Here is a 17,639-nt window from a genome sequence, read left to right as displayed (position 1 = left end):
CTTCAAGAGCTTCCCTGGGAGCCAGGCCTCTGCATACCCGTCCCCAGCCACCAGTTAGGAACAGCAAATAAGGCCAGAAGGGGGCCGCAGCATTTAGGAACAAAATTTATTCCAATTTAAAACAGACAGTTCATTTTAGGAGAAAGATATGAAAAGTCGATTTCCATCGGTATTTCTGGATTAGGGGGTCAGGGCCCCAACACCTTGAGCAAAATTCGTGCTGCCCCACCCGCTGAGGACTTGGGCAGCCGCCAGTCGAGGGGGTTTGCACTGAGCGGGCACACCCCACTCCTCCCCCCAGTCCCAACAGGCACGACAATACATGCATTTCAAATGACAAAAGGTTTAAAAACGGCGCTTTATATAATCTTCTCTTTGAAATAGGTCACAGTTCAGGCTGTCTCAGGGCGGGCCGTGTACTGTACAAGTGTGACCGGAGGACGTCCACTCCGCTGGCACTGTGAGTCTCGAGTGTGACCCTGGGACGAGGGCGGTTGGCACAATAACACTTCTCGGGGGGGGGGGGGCGGCGACCAGGGCGCCAAGCTGGACTTCTGTTGGCAACTGTGCCGCCCTGATTTCAGACAGGCGAAGGCAGGCAGCACTCACGAGAAAGCAGTTACAGAAATGAAGTTCATCCAAAAGACAGTAAAACCTCAGACATGGGGAACCCGAGGGCCTTGCTGGCCACGCACTTGGAAGCCAAGGTCGGATGGAGGCCCCGGGTTGGGGCTGGCAGGGCCCTGGGGTGGGATGCCCCTTTCCCGCCCCCAACTGGCGTGGGAACTGCTGTCTTGTGTTCTCTGGGGCCAAGTGGAGGGGTCACCAGCCCTGCCTCCACTCTTGGGGTGCGGCGCAGGCAAACTGGGTTTCTGTGAGGTCCTGGGATCTGGCAGTCCCCTTCCCTCCTGGCCCCCACCCCCAGCTCTGGAATGCTTGGCTCTCTGACCCTCAGGAAGGGTCAACACTGTCACCTCCCCCACGTTCTGAGTAACTCTCACACCACCCCCAGAGAGCCCCAACTGGAGAGGGGCCTGGGCGGTGGGTCACACCTGATTCCTTTCCTGGGAGACACTAAGACATGGAGGTGCTGGTTCCAGGGGACCCCAAGCCGCTAGCAGGTGTACTACCAGCAATGGACAGACACATGGGACGGGGCCAAGGCTGAGGGGAGCCTGTCTGTGCACCTTTTCTGGGACAACCCTCATAAGCAGACACATGGCACAAGAAAGGGGCCTTTGGGTAGACACTGAGGGAGATGGGTGTGAGGAAGGGGTTGCCCCAACCCCCTCCTGCCCCTCAATGGGGCTGATCCCCAGGAACGTCGCTGCCCCCCAACTGACTTGTCTCCCTGCCCCCCACCCCCTAGGCCTCCCCTGGTTTCTGTCCCCTGCCTGGAAGAGAAGCGAGAGGGGGCACATAAGTCTGCTGTTTGGCTGGTCTGACTCTCAAGTGGTTGTTTTCATTTTGGGGGGGGCCAGAGAGCAGTGGCTGCATGGACTGCTGGGGGGCGAGGTCCCCATGTCACAAAGGGGTCAAAGGCATCGCTGGCAGTTCATTACTCCCATGACAGTTGTACAAAAACAACCAGAATGCATAGAAAACACAGTAGTGTTCAGTCTACAACAGATGAAAAGCCTACCTACCCCACTACCCCCCCAAAAACTAAAAGCCCCCGCTTCGGTGCCTGCCTTCACAGCCCCTTTGGGAGAGCTGGGTGTGCGGGCCCTGCAGAAGCCCCGAGGGCTGCCATGTCTGGCTCAGTTCTGGCTGTGGTCGGAGCTGGCCAGGGGGGCTAGGTGCCAGCTACCGCTTCTGCAAACCCCTCTTGGCCGGCCGCGTTGTGCAAAGTGCCCGTGCGGGGTGCCCCGCGGGACGGCCGGGGCAGGGTGAGCAGAAGCGCTTCAGCTGGCGGCTGTGCGGCAACAAGGAGGCGTCTCCCTCACTGGCCCTTGCTCTCTCCACCTCTCGGGGACAGACCTGAGAATGTTCTAAAAGTCCCCACCCCACCCTCCTTTTGCCCACACGGGTGAAAAAACAAACTAGAGTTGGGTGGGGCCCTGACACTCGCCTCCCAGCTGTCGTTCCCTCCGTTCCTGCTGTTCCTGCTCCCCAGGCCCGGGTAGGCCCACAATCCGAGGCACTCCGACCTGGCCACGTTTTGGCACTGGAAATGCCGCCCAGAGAAAGCCCGAGCCCCACAGCTCGGGGCACGGGGCCAGGCGGCATCTCCTCAGGGGCCACAAGGGAGGCCCAGGGGTGCCTCTCCCACCTGCAAAGCCAGGTGTTGTCCTTGTTTTTCCTCCAAAAAAAAAAAAAAAAAGTGGTTAGGCACTTCCCAGGGTGGGCAACTGGGGGCGCTGCCCACCCCCTCTTCTTGGAGTCCAGTGAGCGAAGAGAGCCGTCAACCGTGAAGATGCACAGGACTCAATAACTTAAAAACAGAGAAATCACAGCCTCCGAGTCTCCACACCTTCCATAATCAAGAGGGAAAAAAACGGCAGGGCAGAGAGAGAAAGACTCGGCGACCAGTGACGGGGTAGGCCAGAGCGGGGTGGGCGAGGGCCCCCAACATTTGGCTGGAAGGGTGGCCGGGCCGGGGAAAATGGGGTGCCTGCATGTGGCCAGTCCTTGTGTTTCATTTAAAAAACGAAAACAAAAACAAAAAAACCCGAGCTTCACGGTCCAGGCCAGGAAGAGGCCGCCCTGGCGGAGCCGGGTGAGGAGGTGCCGAAGTGTGGAGTATGTAGAAAGAAAGCTGTCCGTCCCCTGATAGCTGTGAAATAAAAACCATCGGTTAAAAACAGGAAGGGAAAAGACGGGAGGGCTCCTCCACGGCGGGAGAGCACGCTGGGGGACGAGCCCGAGCCAGCTGGGGACGAGCCCGCTGGGGGACGAGCCCACTGGGGACGAGCCCGAGCCCGCTGGGGACGCCGGCTGCGGCTGGCCCGGCCTGAGGCCCTGGGCGCCTGCCCGGGCGTCAGACCAGGTTGTATTCCTTCAGGTTGAGCTGCAGGATGGTGTCCTTGACCGCGGCGAAGACGAAGCGGATGTTCTCCGTGTCAGTGGCGCAGGTGAAGTGCGAGTAGATGATCTTGTCACTGTCGGGGTTCAGGTCCACGAACATCTTCAGGATGAACTCCCGAGCGGCCTGGGCGTCCCGCTGGGGTCCTGGGGGTATGGGGGGGCAGTCAGGCATGCACTCACGGGGGGCTCCTAGACGCCGCTGCACGGCTGATCCTGACTGACACCCACCCACCCACCTGGCCTTGCTCACTTGCGTCGCACCCCCCAGGGCGATCCCTCAGGGTCGAGGGCCCGCTTTCTGCCCCCAGCCCCTCAGGGCTCTGCCGGCTTTACCCACAGTCCCACCCACCACCCCTGGTGCTCAGCCCAGCTCGCCCGGGAAGCTCCCGGCCCTGGGGCCCCACTGGATCCCCCTGCTGACCTGCTGAGCAGCTGCCCTGGCCTGAGGCAAAACACAAACACTCTGCCCAGGCCCTGATGCCCACGGCGCCCCCTCCCCCGGGAAAAACTCCCCCCACGCCTGCCCCTCACACCCATGTGCACATGGAATGACACAGGTGCACATATGCACAGTGTACCCTCATGCGCGCGCACACACACACGTACCCTTACACTGCCCCCAGTGCCTGTCGCAACCGCTACATCACAGGGGGTACTCCAGCCCCCAGGAGGAGAGGCACTGGCCCAGGGTCCCCTGGGGACTCTCTGAGCTCCCGCCACTCTCCCGCCTTTAGACCCCGATGGAGCCTCCTACTCGGCTCCAGCCTGTGGGGGCCACCAGCACTGTTACCCACAGTGACAGCTGCAGGACCCTCCACTCACTCGGGGCTCTGGCACGTGACACTCTCCTGCGCCCCCCACCAGCACAGCCCCGCCCATCTGCCCAGCCTCACCTGCCCCCACCCACTGATCCCAGCTGAGTGGCTATGGGGGCTGTGTGGGAAGGTTCAGGGACCACCCGCACACAGTGCTTCGCTCCAGGTAGGCCTTGGGTCAGTTGGCAGGGGTCGGGCGGTGGTCCTGGGGCATCCTTCAGTCCACCCTATGGCTTCCCAGGCCTCAAAGAGTGCCCTCTGCTGCCCTTTTGGTGGCCGTGGGTGGTGGTGCACAGGCTGCTGACTGAAGGGCCTCCTGCTCAGAGGAGCTCAATCAGACCAAGGGGTCCTGAATGCCAGCTCCTGCTGTCCGGCTGCCAACCGTCTGAGCCCCCGTGCCCAGGTGCCGAGCAGGAGGAAGGCCCCGCAGGAAGGCAAGGCTCCTGGAGCTGAAATCCAGCGAAGCCTCGGGGCTCCCCCTCCCTGGGAGGCCGGCCCCCCTGACCTAGCACCCTGAGCAGTGACAACAGCACGAATAATGGCCAAGGCGTCTGTCAGATGCTCTGCTCGGAAGAGCCCACTGAGCCCAGTGGGGGTGTCATCCCCTGGATCCCTGCGGACTGAACTTGACATCCTTCTAGAACGTTCCCCGGGTCCCATGAGGACCTCGGTGTATAGAGGCTGGGCAGAGCCTGGCCACACCTCAGGCAACCTGTCTGCGAAGTGGGGCTGGGGACCCCTGCAGGCCAGCTCACCGTCGAACTCGGGGAAGTAGTCAACGAGGTGGGAGTAGAGGATCTTGTCCTCCAGCAGGTCCTTCTTGTTTAGGAAGAGGATGACGGAGGAGTTTTGGAACCAGGGGTAGGTGATGATGGTCCGAAACAGGGCTTTGCTCTCCTCCATGCGGTTCTGGGGGCAGAGCGGTGAGGCCTCACTCACCCCTGACCAGCCCCACACAGGGTGCCCCCCGCGCCGGCCCGACCAGGCGTGTCCCCTCACCCAGCCCTGAGGCCTCAGCTCTGTCCCCGCCCTGGGAAGCGTGGGGGGCCACGTCCCACATTCACCGCCCATACCCGGCCCCTGACAGCCCCACTCGCGGGACGCCCACCTCGTTGTCAGACTCCACAAGAACCTGGTCGTACTCGCTCAGGGCCACGAGGAACATGATGGACGTCACGTTCTCGAAGCAGTGGATCCACTTCCGCCGCTCCGACCGCTGCCCACCGACATCCACCATCCTGCGGGGGACACAGGCGCACAGGGGACTCAACGCTCCCGACACCAGGTCTGCCGACATGATCCACCTTCCACAAGCCCCGTGCCAGTCAAGAGGTCCCCACTGCTGCAGGTTGAACTGTGTCCCCAAAGCCTTGTGTTCCGGTCCTAGCCCTGGTAGCTGCAACATGACCTTGTTTGGAAACGGCGTCTTTGGAAATGTAATCAGTTAGGTTAACACAAGGTGGCACTGGGCTAGCCTGGGCCCTAATACCGTGAATGGTGTCACATAACAGAGAAGGGACAGAGACAGAGGCACAGAGAAAAGACGGCCGTGTGACAACGGAGGCAGAGACTGGAGTGACATGGCCATAAGGAGCCCCAGGCCAAGGAACACCTGGGACCACCAGAAGCTGGAAGAGGTGAGGAAGAATCCCCCCCTACAGCCTCCAGGCACCGCAGACTGGGACTTCTGGCCTCCAGGGCTGAGACCGTCATTCTGCTCTCTAATCTGCCCAGTGGGGAACTTAGACAACAGCCTCCCTCAGAGCTCGTGACAACAGAGGCCACCTATGCGACAGCGTGTGAGAGAGGGTGGGAAGGACGGGGTGGGAGTCCCTTGGGGGCCTTTAGGACAACTCCCCACCCCACCCCCCGCTCCTCAACCTCAAGTCCCAAGCAGCTTATATTTCCACCTTTCCAGCTGTGGTGACTAGGACCCCTCGCCCTGCCCTGCAGCACCAGGCTCTGGCAGAAGTCCGGACTACCCCGCCCCCCTCCATGTCCCTCAGACCCAGAATCAACACTGGAGTCCCCATTTCATCTCCCAAGGCCTAGCCAGGTGCCGTTCCCTGGAGGTGGCTGGGAGCCACCACACCCCTCAAATGTCCCTTGGCATCTGTCCCTGTGGCCATCAGAGCCCGGGACACTGAGACTGGGCCAGAGTCTTTATCAGTCTCAGGGTTCCCTGAGCATGCCTAGGGGATGCACGCCCCCCTCCGCCCCAGCTACCACGTCCCCCCGGCTACCTGAAGATGATGTTCTCCAGGTCGAAGGGGTACTCGATGATGCCGGTGGTGGGCACGCGGACCCGCAACACGTCCTGCTGGGTAGGCAGGTAGCCCAGGGTGGCAATGCGGTCAACGTCAGTCAGGTAGCTGGAACACAGTGCGGCAGAGGGGGCTGCTCAGGCCGGTACCTGCACCGCATCCCAGCCACATGCTGGCCTCCAAAACCAAGGGGGGCGGGAAACTCGGGAATCATTTGGGGATGGAAGGCGGCAATGGCCAGCTGGGGAAAGGAGGCAGGCGCAGGCCAAAAAGTGATGGAATGTGCCAGAATGTCCGTGAAGGGCTCCCGCCACTGCAGGCATGAGCTTACCAGGCCAGCGCCCAGAAACTTCCATTCCACTCAGCAAAGAGAACCAGGCCCCACTGCGAGCCCGGGTGTGGGAAAGGCAGGGGTTCCTGCCTGGAAGGTGAGGCCCCGGAGGGCTGGAATGGAAGAGCTTTGCAGGTCTCGGGTGAAGTGTCTGGGGAGCAGGGGTGGGGGGCTTCTGGCAAGTTTGGGAGAGCCACGCCCTGCAGCCATGCGCCATCTTCACTAGGCAGCCCCCTCCTGCGTCCCAGGCTGTGCCAGCGGGGCCACACTCACTATTTGGCAGAGTCGGAGAGCTGGTATTCGCGCCTCCGGTCGTAGCACTCCTGGATCCCGGGGTCATTCCACAACGTCTTGATGGCGTTAACGTACTGGTGCTCGAATGTCGTCACCTTCTCCACGTCCACCTCCCTGATCAGGAGGGCGTTGGCCTGCAAGGTGGGGGGAGGGGGGGCAATGAGCCGCAGCAGTGGGCCTGGCAAAGGGCGCCACGCCCCATGGAGCGACGGGAGCCTCGTAGCTGGGCCCCTGTCGGGGTCTTGGCCCAACCAGGCAGCATCTCTCTGACCACAGAGCTGGAATCATGACTCAGGTTTCCCATGAATATTCATCTGAAAGAAGCGAAGGCCAGTGATAGTAATGGTTTCTCAGTACAAGTCCCCCACAGTAAAACCCACCGATAAAGCAGCCCTGTGGAGGAGAAAATCCGCATGGACAGTTTGTCAACAAGTGAGCGTGACTGTGTACCAATAAAACTTTATTGACAAAAACAACTGGAGGACCGGATTTGGCCCAGAGGCCATAGTATGCCGACCCCTACTCTAGATGCTGTTGGAGATTTGTGTGCAAATACAAACCTGGACGCTCATAAAGTGCCACAGCTGGAAGAGACCGTAGAGGGGAGGCAAACCAGGCCCAGGGGCAAGATACTCACAGAGACCACACACCCAGAACACTCCAACCCCAACCCAACAGCAGGCCCTGGAAGGATCCTGATCATTTGTGAACAAAAGATAAAGGGAAGAAGACTCAAATTCAAGACATACTAGAAGGCAGGTTTACTAGCCTTCCCGAGCCTTACGTAAACGTGTTAATTTCAACCACATTTAAACAAAAATGCACTCCATGCCAACCTCCAACCAGTTAGCCAGTTGCTGTCAAGTCAATTCTGAGAGCAAGCAGCCTGAGAAGGAAGGTATCACTATCACTCATTGATGGCAGGAGGAGACAGATGGTCAAAGTGGACCCGTGGTTTCTAGGAGCCCCATGAGCCACCCTCCCTGGGCCTCGAAGCCTGCTCGTGGCCCAGGGTCAATTCTCCTCTCACGGAACGCCCTGAACTTCAGAGTCCAGTGACCCCAGCACCCCTCAGGTCAATACTGTGGTGCCCTGGCTGGCAGCTGACCTTGTTCTGCTCATACTTGTACAGGATCTTCAGGGTCTCCATGGCCCGGATCATAGCCTGCATGGCCGTGAAGATGTTCTGGTAGACGAGCTTGGTGAAGCCCCGCTTGTCCTCCTCCGAGTAGCCAGAGCCGTGGATGATCCGCATCTGCTTGATGAACGTGCTCTTCCCGCTCTCGCCCGTGCCTGCAAAACCACGGGGGGGGGGACGTTGGGGCCGGGGCCGCAGGGGGAGCCCCGTGACTCGCCCACGTTTGCCAAGGACAGTCCCCATCAGCCACGTGCTGCTTTAGCGTACCCCGGGCGCCGCTGTAGTGCACGCTGGGCGCTGCTGTAATGCATGCTGGGCACCGCTGTAGTGCATGCTGGGCACCCCTGTAGTACACACTGGGCACCCCTATAGTGCACGCTGGGCACCCCTGTAGTACACACTGGGCACCCCTGTAGTGCATGCTGGGCACCCCTGTAGTGCATACCAGGTGCTGCTTTAGTGTACCCCAGGCACCCCTGTAGTGCACGCCGGGCACCCCTGTAGTGCATGCTGGGCACCACCACAGTGCACACTGGGTGCTGCTTTAGTGTCCCCCAGGCGCCACTGTAGTGCACGCTGGGTAACACCCACTGGCACACTGAATCCTGCAGATGAGGAAACCAAGGCACGGAGAGGTAGGGTTCCTTGCCCAGGGCTCTTGGTGGGCCGGGGCCAAAGCCTGTCTGTTAGCCGCCTCGCTAGACCCCTCTGCTCTAGGAACGAAGGCTCTTAGAGGGTAGGGGCTGCTGCTCTGCCGGCTTCACTCCTGGCTAAGGAGGGCAGGCGTCTAGACGTTTAGATGGCAGGCAGCTGCCCACTTTGTAAAGCTCTTCCCCGTGTTTTACCTTCACTATCCCCTCATGTATGCCCCCATTTTATACAGGAAGAAACTCAGGCTCAGGCGCATGAGGAGTGATGCTTGCAAAGTGCTTACCCCAAAAGTATAAGACCTGCTTAGTAAGAACAAAACTCCCATTCCTCCCAAGTGACGTGCCCGGAGTCACACTGCCAGGAAGTGAGTGACAGAGATGAAGTCAAACCCAGCTCTTCTGAGGCTGAAAACCAGCAACAGTACCACCACCAAGACTAGTACCCAGAGTAGATCAGTCGACGTCAAGAAAAGCAGATCACCCTCCAAGTGTGGTGGGCCTGATCCAATCAGTTGAAGGCCTTAAAGGGCGGTTCCCCCAGGGACACGGATTCTACCTCAAGGCTGTAACATCTATATGCTGTGGGGCTTCTAGCCTGCTGCCTCAACTATGACTTTTAGACTTGCCAGCCCCCACAATCACGTGACCCAATTCCTTAAAATCAATCTCTATATTTAATCTCTCTCCCTGGGAAAACCTTGGTTCTTGCGCCTAAGGCTTTCAGCTGCTTGGACCAGGCCCACCCACATCGTAGTGGGTAATCTGCTTTACTTAAAGGGGACTGACTTCAATGTTAATCATGTGTGAGTCACACCTTCACAGAAACTGACCAAATAGCCAGGCACCAGGGCCAAGCCAGCTGTGGTGTGACAGGTCACTTTTGTGTGGCCTTTCCAGCCATGGTCTTCTAACTCCCAGCCAAATGACCGGGCGGGACTGTGTGATAGAGCAATTGTGGTTCACAAAGGGACTGGTCAGTTTTGCCACCCCACTGGGCTTGAAATGAGCCACCCCAGAGGTGGGAGCGAGATCTGACACCACCAGGGAAGAACAGCCAGGAGCCAGCACGTCTTTCGGATCCCGGATCCCTGTGCTGAAAAGCAGCAGGGGACTGGGAGAGAGAGAGCTGTAACCCTGAAGAGAGTGAGAAGTGGTGGCAGGAGAGACCTGGCAGCAGGAGACAGCGCTGTGGGCTTCCCAGACCACGGACGGAGACAGCTGCGTGCCTTCGGGCAGAGGCTGAGGGCCAGGAGAGGTGTGCCTGTGAGCACGGCTGGGGAGAGGCTGTCCTGAAGAAAGAACTGTATCCTAAGTGTTCCTGAGCTCGAGTTGTAACCTGTTACTTCCCTAATAAACCCTGTAATCGTGAGCACAGTCTATGAGTTCTGTGTGGCCGTTGCCATGACTTATGGAACCCAGGAGGGAAGTAGCGAGTGCCGTGGGAGGGACGGTTGGTGTCACAGTTGGTAAAGATGGTGGGGAGAGGAGGTATGTCTGACCTCCGGCTCACAGGAATCAGCCTCGGGCTGTGGATCTTGTTCCTCCCTCTCCCTGGTGAACAGAAAGGAGGTTGGACGTGGTCCCCAAGCCGTTATATAGCAGCTGACATAAAATTCCCTATCACAGAGGAAGAGCTGCTTGTCTGAGGGTAGGAGGGCCTCTGGAGGGGAGCCTGTGAGAGGAACTGCGCTGAACCCTGTAAGGTCGGTGCCCAGACAGAGGGAGTATAAATACAGATCTCACTGGCTCTGTCTCTCTGGAGAGCCCTGACTAATACAACCTTCCCAGGAGCCCTGGGGGGTACACACAGTTAATGAACTTGGCTGCTAAATGGCAGGTGGGAAGTTTGAGTCCACCCAGTGAGACCCTATGGATCCCAATGGTCCGATCCACAACTGACCGTGGGGACGACACGGGCCTGGGCAGTGGGTTTATTCCATGGTGTGTGGGGCGACTTGACAGCAGCTAACAACTGCAAGAGTGTCAGCAGGGATCAAACCGACCTCTTTTCCAAATAATTAATACCACTTTCTCCAAATCGGCGCTGTGGGCATTCGGGGCTGGATCATCCTCTGGCGTGGGGCCGTCCTGTGCACTGTAGGGTGTTGAGCAGCATCCCTGGTCTCCACCCACTCGATGCCAGTAGCACCTTTCCCCAGTTATGACACCCACAAATGTCCCCAGACATCACCCACAGGACCCCTGGTTTGTACAAAATGCTATTACAAACATGACTCCCTGCTGGTTCCTCCGTAAGAGTATTTCACCTGGAAACAGGAGAACAGGTACAGCCATCTGAAGCCCAATACCCAGAGCAGGGGCAAGCCCGGCCCGTCCGCTACAAGACGCAGCTACTCCGCTGGCCCCTTTGCTCGCCATGGCCCAGCGCACAGCCCCTCTGTGCTGCCACCACCTCCCTATGGCATGGGGGGCAGGCCTCAGCCCAGCAGCGGGCTGGGGAGATCCAGGAGGCCACGAAAGCACCTGAAAACCACAGAACACTGCCCGAGAGGCCGAGGAATGGCCCGAAAGTGTGGGCACACTTGGGGGGAGGGATGTGGGGACAGAGCTGAGTGGCCGCAGGCCATGTGGAAGCCTCAATGGTCAGAGCGAGCAGGCTGCACTTTGCCCTGAATAGGAAGTGAGCGCCTTGAGCGCTGTGCTCTTTGAAGAACTATCTTTATGGGATCGAACTGACAACAGTGACGCGAAAGGTTAGACAGGAACCTTAGGGGGCAGTGAGTTTATGTTAATAAGGGAGGAACTAGTCGGAAAAGGAGGCTGAGAATGGTTGCATGACTCGAAGAATGTCATCAATGTCGCTGAACAGTACCTGTAGAAACTGCTGAATTGGTGTATATTTTCCTGTGTATATTCTCAACAACAAAAAATTATTTTTTACAAAAATAGGAAGTGAGATTTGAGTGTGTTCTAAACGCAGGTGCACTGGCCTGGCTCCCGGCGGTGCTGCGGGCAGCGGAGAGGGCAGCGGCTGCCTGGTTAATCATTGCTAGCCGTCCGCTCTGGCCTCTCCGTGCTTCGTTCTCGTTCTATCTGGAGTGCCACCAACGACACCAAGGTTCTGAAGCAGCAGCCTTCGACCAACACGCCCAGGTCCAGGCCCCACGAGAAACGAGCATCTCGTCACTTGGGCCCAAGATGCACCATTGCAGCTGCAAGTTCGAATTCCTCCCCAACCTACTTACACATCAACACCTCGCCCTCTGACAGCCCCTGTGTTTCTTTAAGCCAAGGCCCGGGGACCCCAACCTCACCAGAGATACACCACACACTGCACGGCACAAACGGTTAAGCACTGGGCTGATAATCAAAAGGTTGGCAGTTCAAGCCCACCCAGAAGCACCTCAGAAGAAAAGCCTGGGTATCTACCTGTGAAAGCTTGAAAACCCTATAGGGTGCAGTTATATTCTGATACATATGCGGTTGCCATGAGTCAGGGTCGACTAGGCAGGGGCTGCTTTGGTTTTTGTTTTTGCAAGAGGCTGGGTATGGCGTGACGGAACAAGAAGCTGCTAGATATAAACTTCAGGGAAACAGTCACACACTTGCCTCCAGGGGCTCGGTATGAGAACACTCTTTGTAGCATTCTTTGGGATAGCAGAAATTTGGAAGCAGCCTAAAACAGAATAATAAATACCGGTCAGTTCTAATTATTCACCATAGTTGAATTTCAATAGTCTATAAAACGTGCTCCGGTGGCACAGTCGCTAATCACCCGGCAGCTAACTGAAAGGTCGGCAGTTTGAACCCACCAGCCGCTCCATGGCAGAAAGACATGGCAGTCTGTTTCCAAAAGGATTACGGCCTTGGAAACCCTAGGAGGCAGTTTTACTCTGTCCTATAGGGTCGCTGAGTCAGAATCGACTCAATGGTAACGGGTTTGGTTTTGGGTGGTTTACAGTCTCGCAAACACAGGACCAGCCGCCCTGCGCGTGAGCTAGTCTGTGAAAACAGTGCGAGTGGACAGGCGGTCTCGCAGATAGGGAGTTGCAAATGATGAGGACCAAGCGTGCTTTACAGTCACACCACTGGGAGGTGAGTGCACCGTGCAGGTGGGGAGCCCCGCAGGTACTGGGCACTTCGCACACACTGATGAATGTGGTTCCCATGACTCCCCTGGGGGTGGCCGCCACGACCCCAGGACAGAGAGGTAGAGATGAGGCTCGGGGAGGTGATGCTGCTGGCCCAGCGTGGGAAGGGGGGTGCTGAGCCCATCTAGTCCATGTGGCTCCAGGCTCTGAGCTGCCCAGCCCAGTGGAGGCACTTCAGGAGAGAGGCAGGGCCTGCAGGTGGGCTCAGAAAGGAGGGGGCAGGTAAGAGGCAGTGAGACCCCATTCGCCCTTGAGGGGATGACAGTCGGGCTGGAGTGAGGACTGCACGGCAGGGTTTTCCCCGGGAGCCCCAGCAGGGCCCGGGACTCGGTGGGCAGTATGGTTAAGCGACAACAGCACAGGCCACGTGGGAGCACGCACGTCAGACAGCTCAGAGGAGCACGAACCCACAAACCTCGCCCTCTAGGATGCCACCTTCCCAGATGTCTCCAGGACATGCCAGCTAGAGAACCAGCTGGGGGCCTGTCACGGGCTATACTGTGTCGCCCAGGGCCACGTGTTGGAATCCCAGCCCCTCACCTGTGGACGCGGCCGTCTGGATACTGGGTTTTCTTTTGTTATGCTAGTGAGGGTACACAGGAGTAGGGCGGGCACTAAAGCCAACCCTTCCGCCTGGTACCTTATGGAGGGGTTCGACTCCACTTGATGATGGGCAGGCGCAAGCCCAGGAACGCCCAGGACTGCTGGCAGCTCCTGGAAGGTGGAGGGCAGTGGCAGCTCAGGGGTAGCATCCTCGTCTTCCGTACGGAGGCCTGGGTTCGAGTCCCAGCCGGTATACCTCATGTGCAGCCATCACCCACCTGTCAGTGGAGGCTCACGTGTTGTTCTGATGCTCAACAGGTTTCGGCGGAGCTTCCGAATTAAGGTGCACGAGGAAGGAAAGGCCCGGAGATCTACTTCTGAAAATCAGCCAATGAAAGTCCCACAGGTCCCAACGGTCCGATCTGCAACCGCTTACGGGGATGGCGCGGGACTGGGCAGTGTTCCCTTCTGTCGTGCACAAGGGTCTTCTTGAGTCGGGGTCAGGGGCCAACTCGATAGCAGCTAACAACACAACAACTAAAAGTTGGAAGAGACAAAGAAGGGCCTTCCCCTGGAGCTGACGCCCTGATTTCAGACATCTAGCCTCCTGAGCTGGGGCATGGTAAGTTCCTGTTCTTCAAAGTCGCCCACTTGAAGTATTTTTGTTACAGCAGCACTAGAGAACTGAGACGCAGGCCGAATGGGAAGCGCGGGGCCTCACTCCTCTGCTACGTGGGGTCTGTCTGCGTTTGTCTTCCGGGGGTGTCTCTGTGCCTGGTGCCCATGGGCGGGCGGTGGAGGCAGGCAGGCAGGTGGGAACCTCGGCTGCCTCATCTGATAATGGTCAGCTGTTGCCATGGCCACGGCTTCCACCGTCCCTGCCGTTAGGGCCAGGATGTGTGTGGGAAGGAGACACTCGTTTCTCCCAGGGAGGACGGGGCCCAAAGGACGAGAAGGAAATATCCAGGGGATGCTGGAGCCAACGTGGCAAGAGCCAGAAAGGGCCTCCTGTGTTCAAAAACCAGCAAACAGTGCGGCACCAGGGGTGAGAGAAGGGTGCAGGGGCCTCAAACACCAGGAAAGAGCGTGACCTTGACTTTGGTGGGCAGATTAAAGCTGCCAAGAAACAAACAAAGACGATGGCAGAGAACGGTGCCATCTTCACCAAGATTTGTGAGTAAGGCGGGCAGTGAGAGAGCGGGTGGAAAGGCTGATAAATCAGAGACCCCGCGGGCTGGGAGGCGGAGTCCCCTGTCAGACCCCTCCCTTAGAATCAGGAGGCGAGAAGACACAGGACACGGAGAAGGCCCAAGGTGGGAACGGCCACCTGAAAGGTCAGAGGGTCCTTAATGAGGCAGGGGCCGGGGTCACCCAGAAGTGTGTCTTGAACCCTGCCCATCTATCTGGTCTGTGGATGTGCCAGCATGTCCGGATGGGTCCCCAGGAATGGGGCCACGAGTCATGTCCCTCACAACAGCGCTGTCCCGCCAGCTGTCTCACAGGCTCACGAGACAAAGCAGACTGCCCACGACTGACCTCCAAAGAAAAAAACCAAGCCGGCTGCCGTCAAGTCGATTCTGACTCACGGCCACCCCACGTGTCCCCGTAACTTGTGCTCCACAGAGTGCTCACGGCTATGCCCCATCAGAAGTAGATCACCAGGCCTTTCTCGTGTGGTGCCTCTGGGTAGGTTCAAACTGCCAACCTTTCAGTTAGAAGCCGAGTGCTTGACCATTTGCACAACCTAGGGACCAATCTCCAGGAGAAGCATGAAGGACCGCCTGGGGGTAAGGGACCGGCTGTCCCCATCTGCCAGGAACATAGGACTCTCAGTGCTCAGACTGACTGGTTGGCCCCTCTACCTGGGGAAACTGTCCCTTTGGAAGACAGATGAGGTACCACGGAAGGGGTGGGAGGGCAGAGGTGGACGCAACCATGGCGTGCTGCCCCCTCGTATTACGCGCGCTCTTGGCCAGCAGTGTCCAAGCCAGAAGGGCCAGCACCTGGAGCGTCGTCAGCTGCGGTGGGAAGTCAGGCCAGGCCCAGCTGGCTAGGGCTCGGCGTTCTGCCCCTGCTGAGCCTGGCCACCAGGGCAGGGCGGGAGGACGGCGGAGGCTGTGGCCGGCATCCGAGGCAGCCATTGCAGCCCAGGTTTGGTGGCCAGCTGCCAGCTGTGCTCCTGAAGACCTGGCCTGGCCCCTGCTCAGGCCGCCCTCTCTCCCTGAGCCAGCTCAGTCCAGCCACCTCTCTGCACACGGTGCCTGGGGCCTGAATGCAGGCCGAATCAGAATCTCTGTCTGGGCCTCCACACCTGCACGCTGTACACCGAGGGGAGGCTCCAGACCCCAGCCCAGCGAGGACTCACTTCCTGGCCCATTGGGAACTGGCTGTCCCAGAATGCTCATGGGCTCCACCCCAGGACACAGGCCTCTTCAACTCTCCGGCACCACTTTCAATATCAACTGCCCCCAACTGGGTCCTCCTTCCAGACAGCAGGGACTCCCTTTCCAGAGACCTAAATTGATGTCTCCCAAGAAGAGCCCCAGCCCTCCCAGTCACCCCTATGAAGCCCCCCTTCTCTTTTCCACAGCACACCTACCTGTAACCGACCCCCCACTTGCACGGTGGGTAGGTCCCAGGTTCCCCAGCTGCCCCCCACACTGGGATGTCACCCGCTAGGGCAGGGAGCCTGTCTGGCTCACCCACCTCACACCCCAAGCCGATGGCACAGGGCCTGGGACACAAGGGGGAGGCACGTATTTTGTGAATGAATGGACGATGGACCTGGTACCTATCCTTGGTCCCTGCCCGTGAGGCCAACTTCACTGCTCCTCTCCCGCCTCATGCTGCTGAGAACAAGGACCTCGTCCCAACCCTGGAACAGGCCAGGGGTCCTGGCCCTGCCCAGCCACAGGACCACAGCAAGTTGCTCTGCCTCTGCAGCCTGAGGGTGTGTCTGGGAAACGGGGCAGGATAGCTGCTGGACTGAGTGGCCTGCGCGGGCTGGGGGACAGAGGAGCCACTGACCACAGGCAGTGGCTTGAGTGTCATCGCTGGCATGACGGCAGAGCCAAGCTTGAAGGAGGGGAAGGAAAGCAGAGGCCACTAGGGCAGGAAGAGAAAATCGCTGTCCCCACCTTGACCACTGGGTCACGGTCTAGAGACACACCAGGAGGGGTTACTTCTGAGCCGGGCCACTGGCCAAGGTCCCCAGGTAGCGAGGGGAGGATCGGAGCAGCAGGCATTTGGTGGGCCAGCTCTGACAGCCCAATGTCTATCTCAGTGCACAGTGACCACAGACCCACAACCCTGGCAGGGAGGGTGAAGTCTGGACAAGGGCACGCAGCTCGGAGCCAAAGCCCAGGGCTCAGGCGGCAGCCGGCTGTGGGCCAGTGAGGCCCTCCGGGCCGTGGCTGTGTGCTGGGGACGATGAGGCCACCTGTCCCCAGGACTGCAGGAACCTGGAGGGCAAACTCCAGACACACCCAGAGCAGCGCAGGCCACGCTGGGAACTCTGATAACCCCTGGTCAGCGCCAGGGAACACACGGCCTCAGGGGTGATACATGTGGTATCATGTGCACGCGTGCCTGCATGTGTACGTGTACATGCACGTGCACATGTGAGCACGTGGGTGCGTACCCGCGTGTACATATGTGTCATGGGTCTGCATGAGCATGTGGGTGTGTACCTGCGCGTACGTATGGGTTGTGGGTGTGCATGTGAGCATGTGGGCGCGTACCTGTGTGTACATATGTGCTGTGGGTCTGCATGAGCATGTGGGTGCGTACCTGTGTGTACGTATGTGCTGTGGGTCTGCATGAGCATGTGGGTGTGTACCTGTGTGTACGTATGTGTCGTGGGTGTGCCTGTGAGCATGTGGGTGTGCACCTGCGTGTACGTATGTGTTGTGGGTGTGCATGTGAGCATGTGGGCGCGTACCTGCGTGTGCGTATGTGTTGTGGGTCTGCATGAACATGTGGGTGTGTACCTGTGTGTACGTATGTGTCGTGGGTGTGCATGTGAGGGTGTACCTGTGTGTATGTATGTGTTGTGGGTGTGCATATGAGCATGTGGGTGCATACCTGCATGTACGTATGTGTTGTGGGTATGCATGTGAGCATGTGTGTGCCTGTGTGTACATGTGTTGTGGGTGTGCATGTGAGCATGTGGGTGTGCACCTGCATGTACGTATGTGTTGTGGGTGTGCATGTGAGCATGTGGGTGTGTACCTGTGTGTACATGTGTGAGTGTGCGTGTTCTGTGCACACGCGCGCATGCGCGTGCATGTGTACGTGTGTGCCTGTGGGTGTGTGCCTCTGCGTGTGCGTGGGATCTCAATGCTCCTGGCCTTTGGAAATACAGCCCAGAGATCTCACGGAGCTGAGGATCACAAGCTGTGTCAGCAAGTTCAGGCTCAAGGGCACTGACTTCCTATCCAGGCAGCGGAGAAAGTGCAAACCCTCT

General features: G+C 58.7%; 1 protein-coding gene across 1 annotated transcript in view; it reads right to left on the bottom strand.

The window, feature by feature from the left end:
* Nucleotides 1–104: 104 nt before the first annotated feature.
* Nucleotides 105–17,639, bottom strand: part of GNA11 (G protein subunit alpha 11) — a 30,370-nt gene continuing 12,835 nt past the window's right edge. The window contains exons 2-7 of the mRNA XM_049876368.1: nt 7,840–8,024; nt 6,711–6,865; nt 6,086–6,214; nt 4,951–5,080; nt 4,598–4,751; nt 105–3,171 (exon numbers count right to left, since the gene is read on the bottom strand). Of these exons, the coding sequence (XP_049732325.1) occupies nt 2,981–3,171; nt 4,598–4,751; nt 4,951–5,080; nt 6,086–6,214; nt 6,711–6,865; nt 7,840–8,024 (944 nt within the window). The 3' untranslated portion in view covers nt 105–2,980. The remainder of the gene's footprint in view (nt 3,172–4,597; nt 4,752–4,950; nt 5,081–6,085; nt 6,215–6,710; nt 6,866–7,839; nt 8,025–17,639) is intronic.

The sequence above is a fragment of the Elephas maximus genome, chromosome 3 (genome assembly GCF_024166365.1).
Source record: "Elephas maximus indicus isolate mEleMax1 chromosome 3, mEleMax1 primary haplotype, whole genome shotgun sequence".
NCBI classification, from domain to species: Eukaryota; Metazoa; Chordata; class Mammalia; order Proboscidea; family Elephantidae; genus Elephas; species Elephas maximus.
This window is presented reverse-complemented; position numbering and strand designations above follow the sequence as displayed.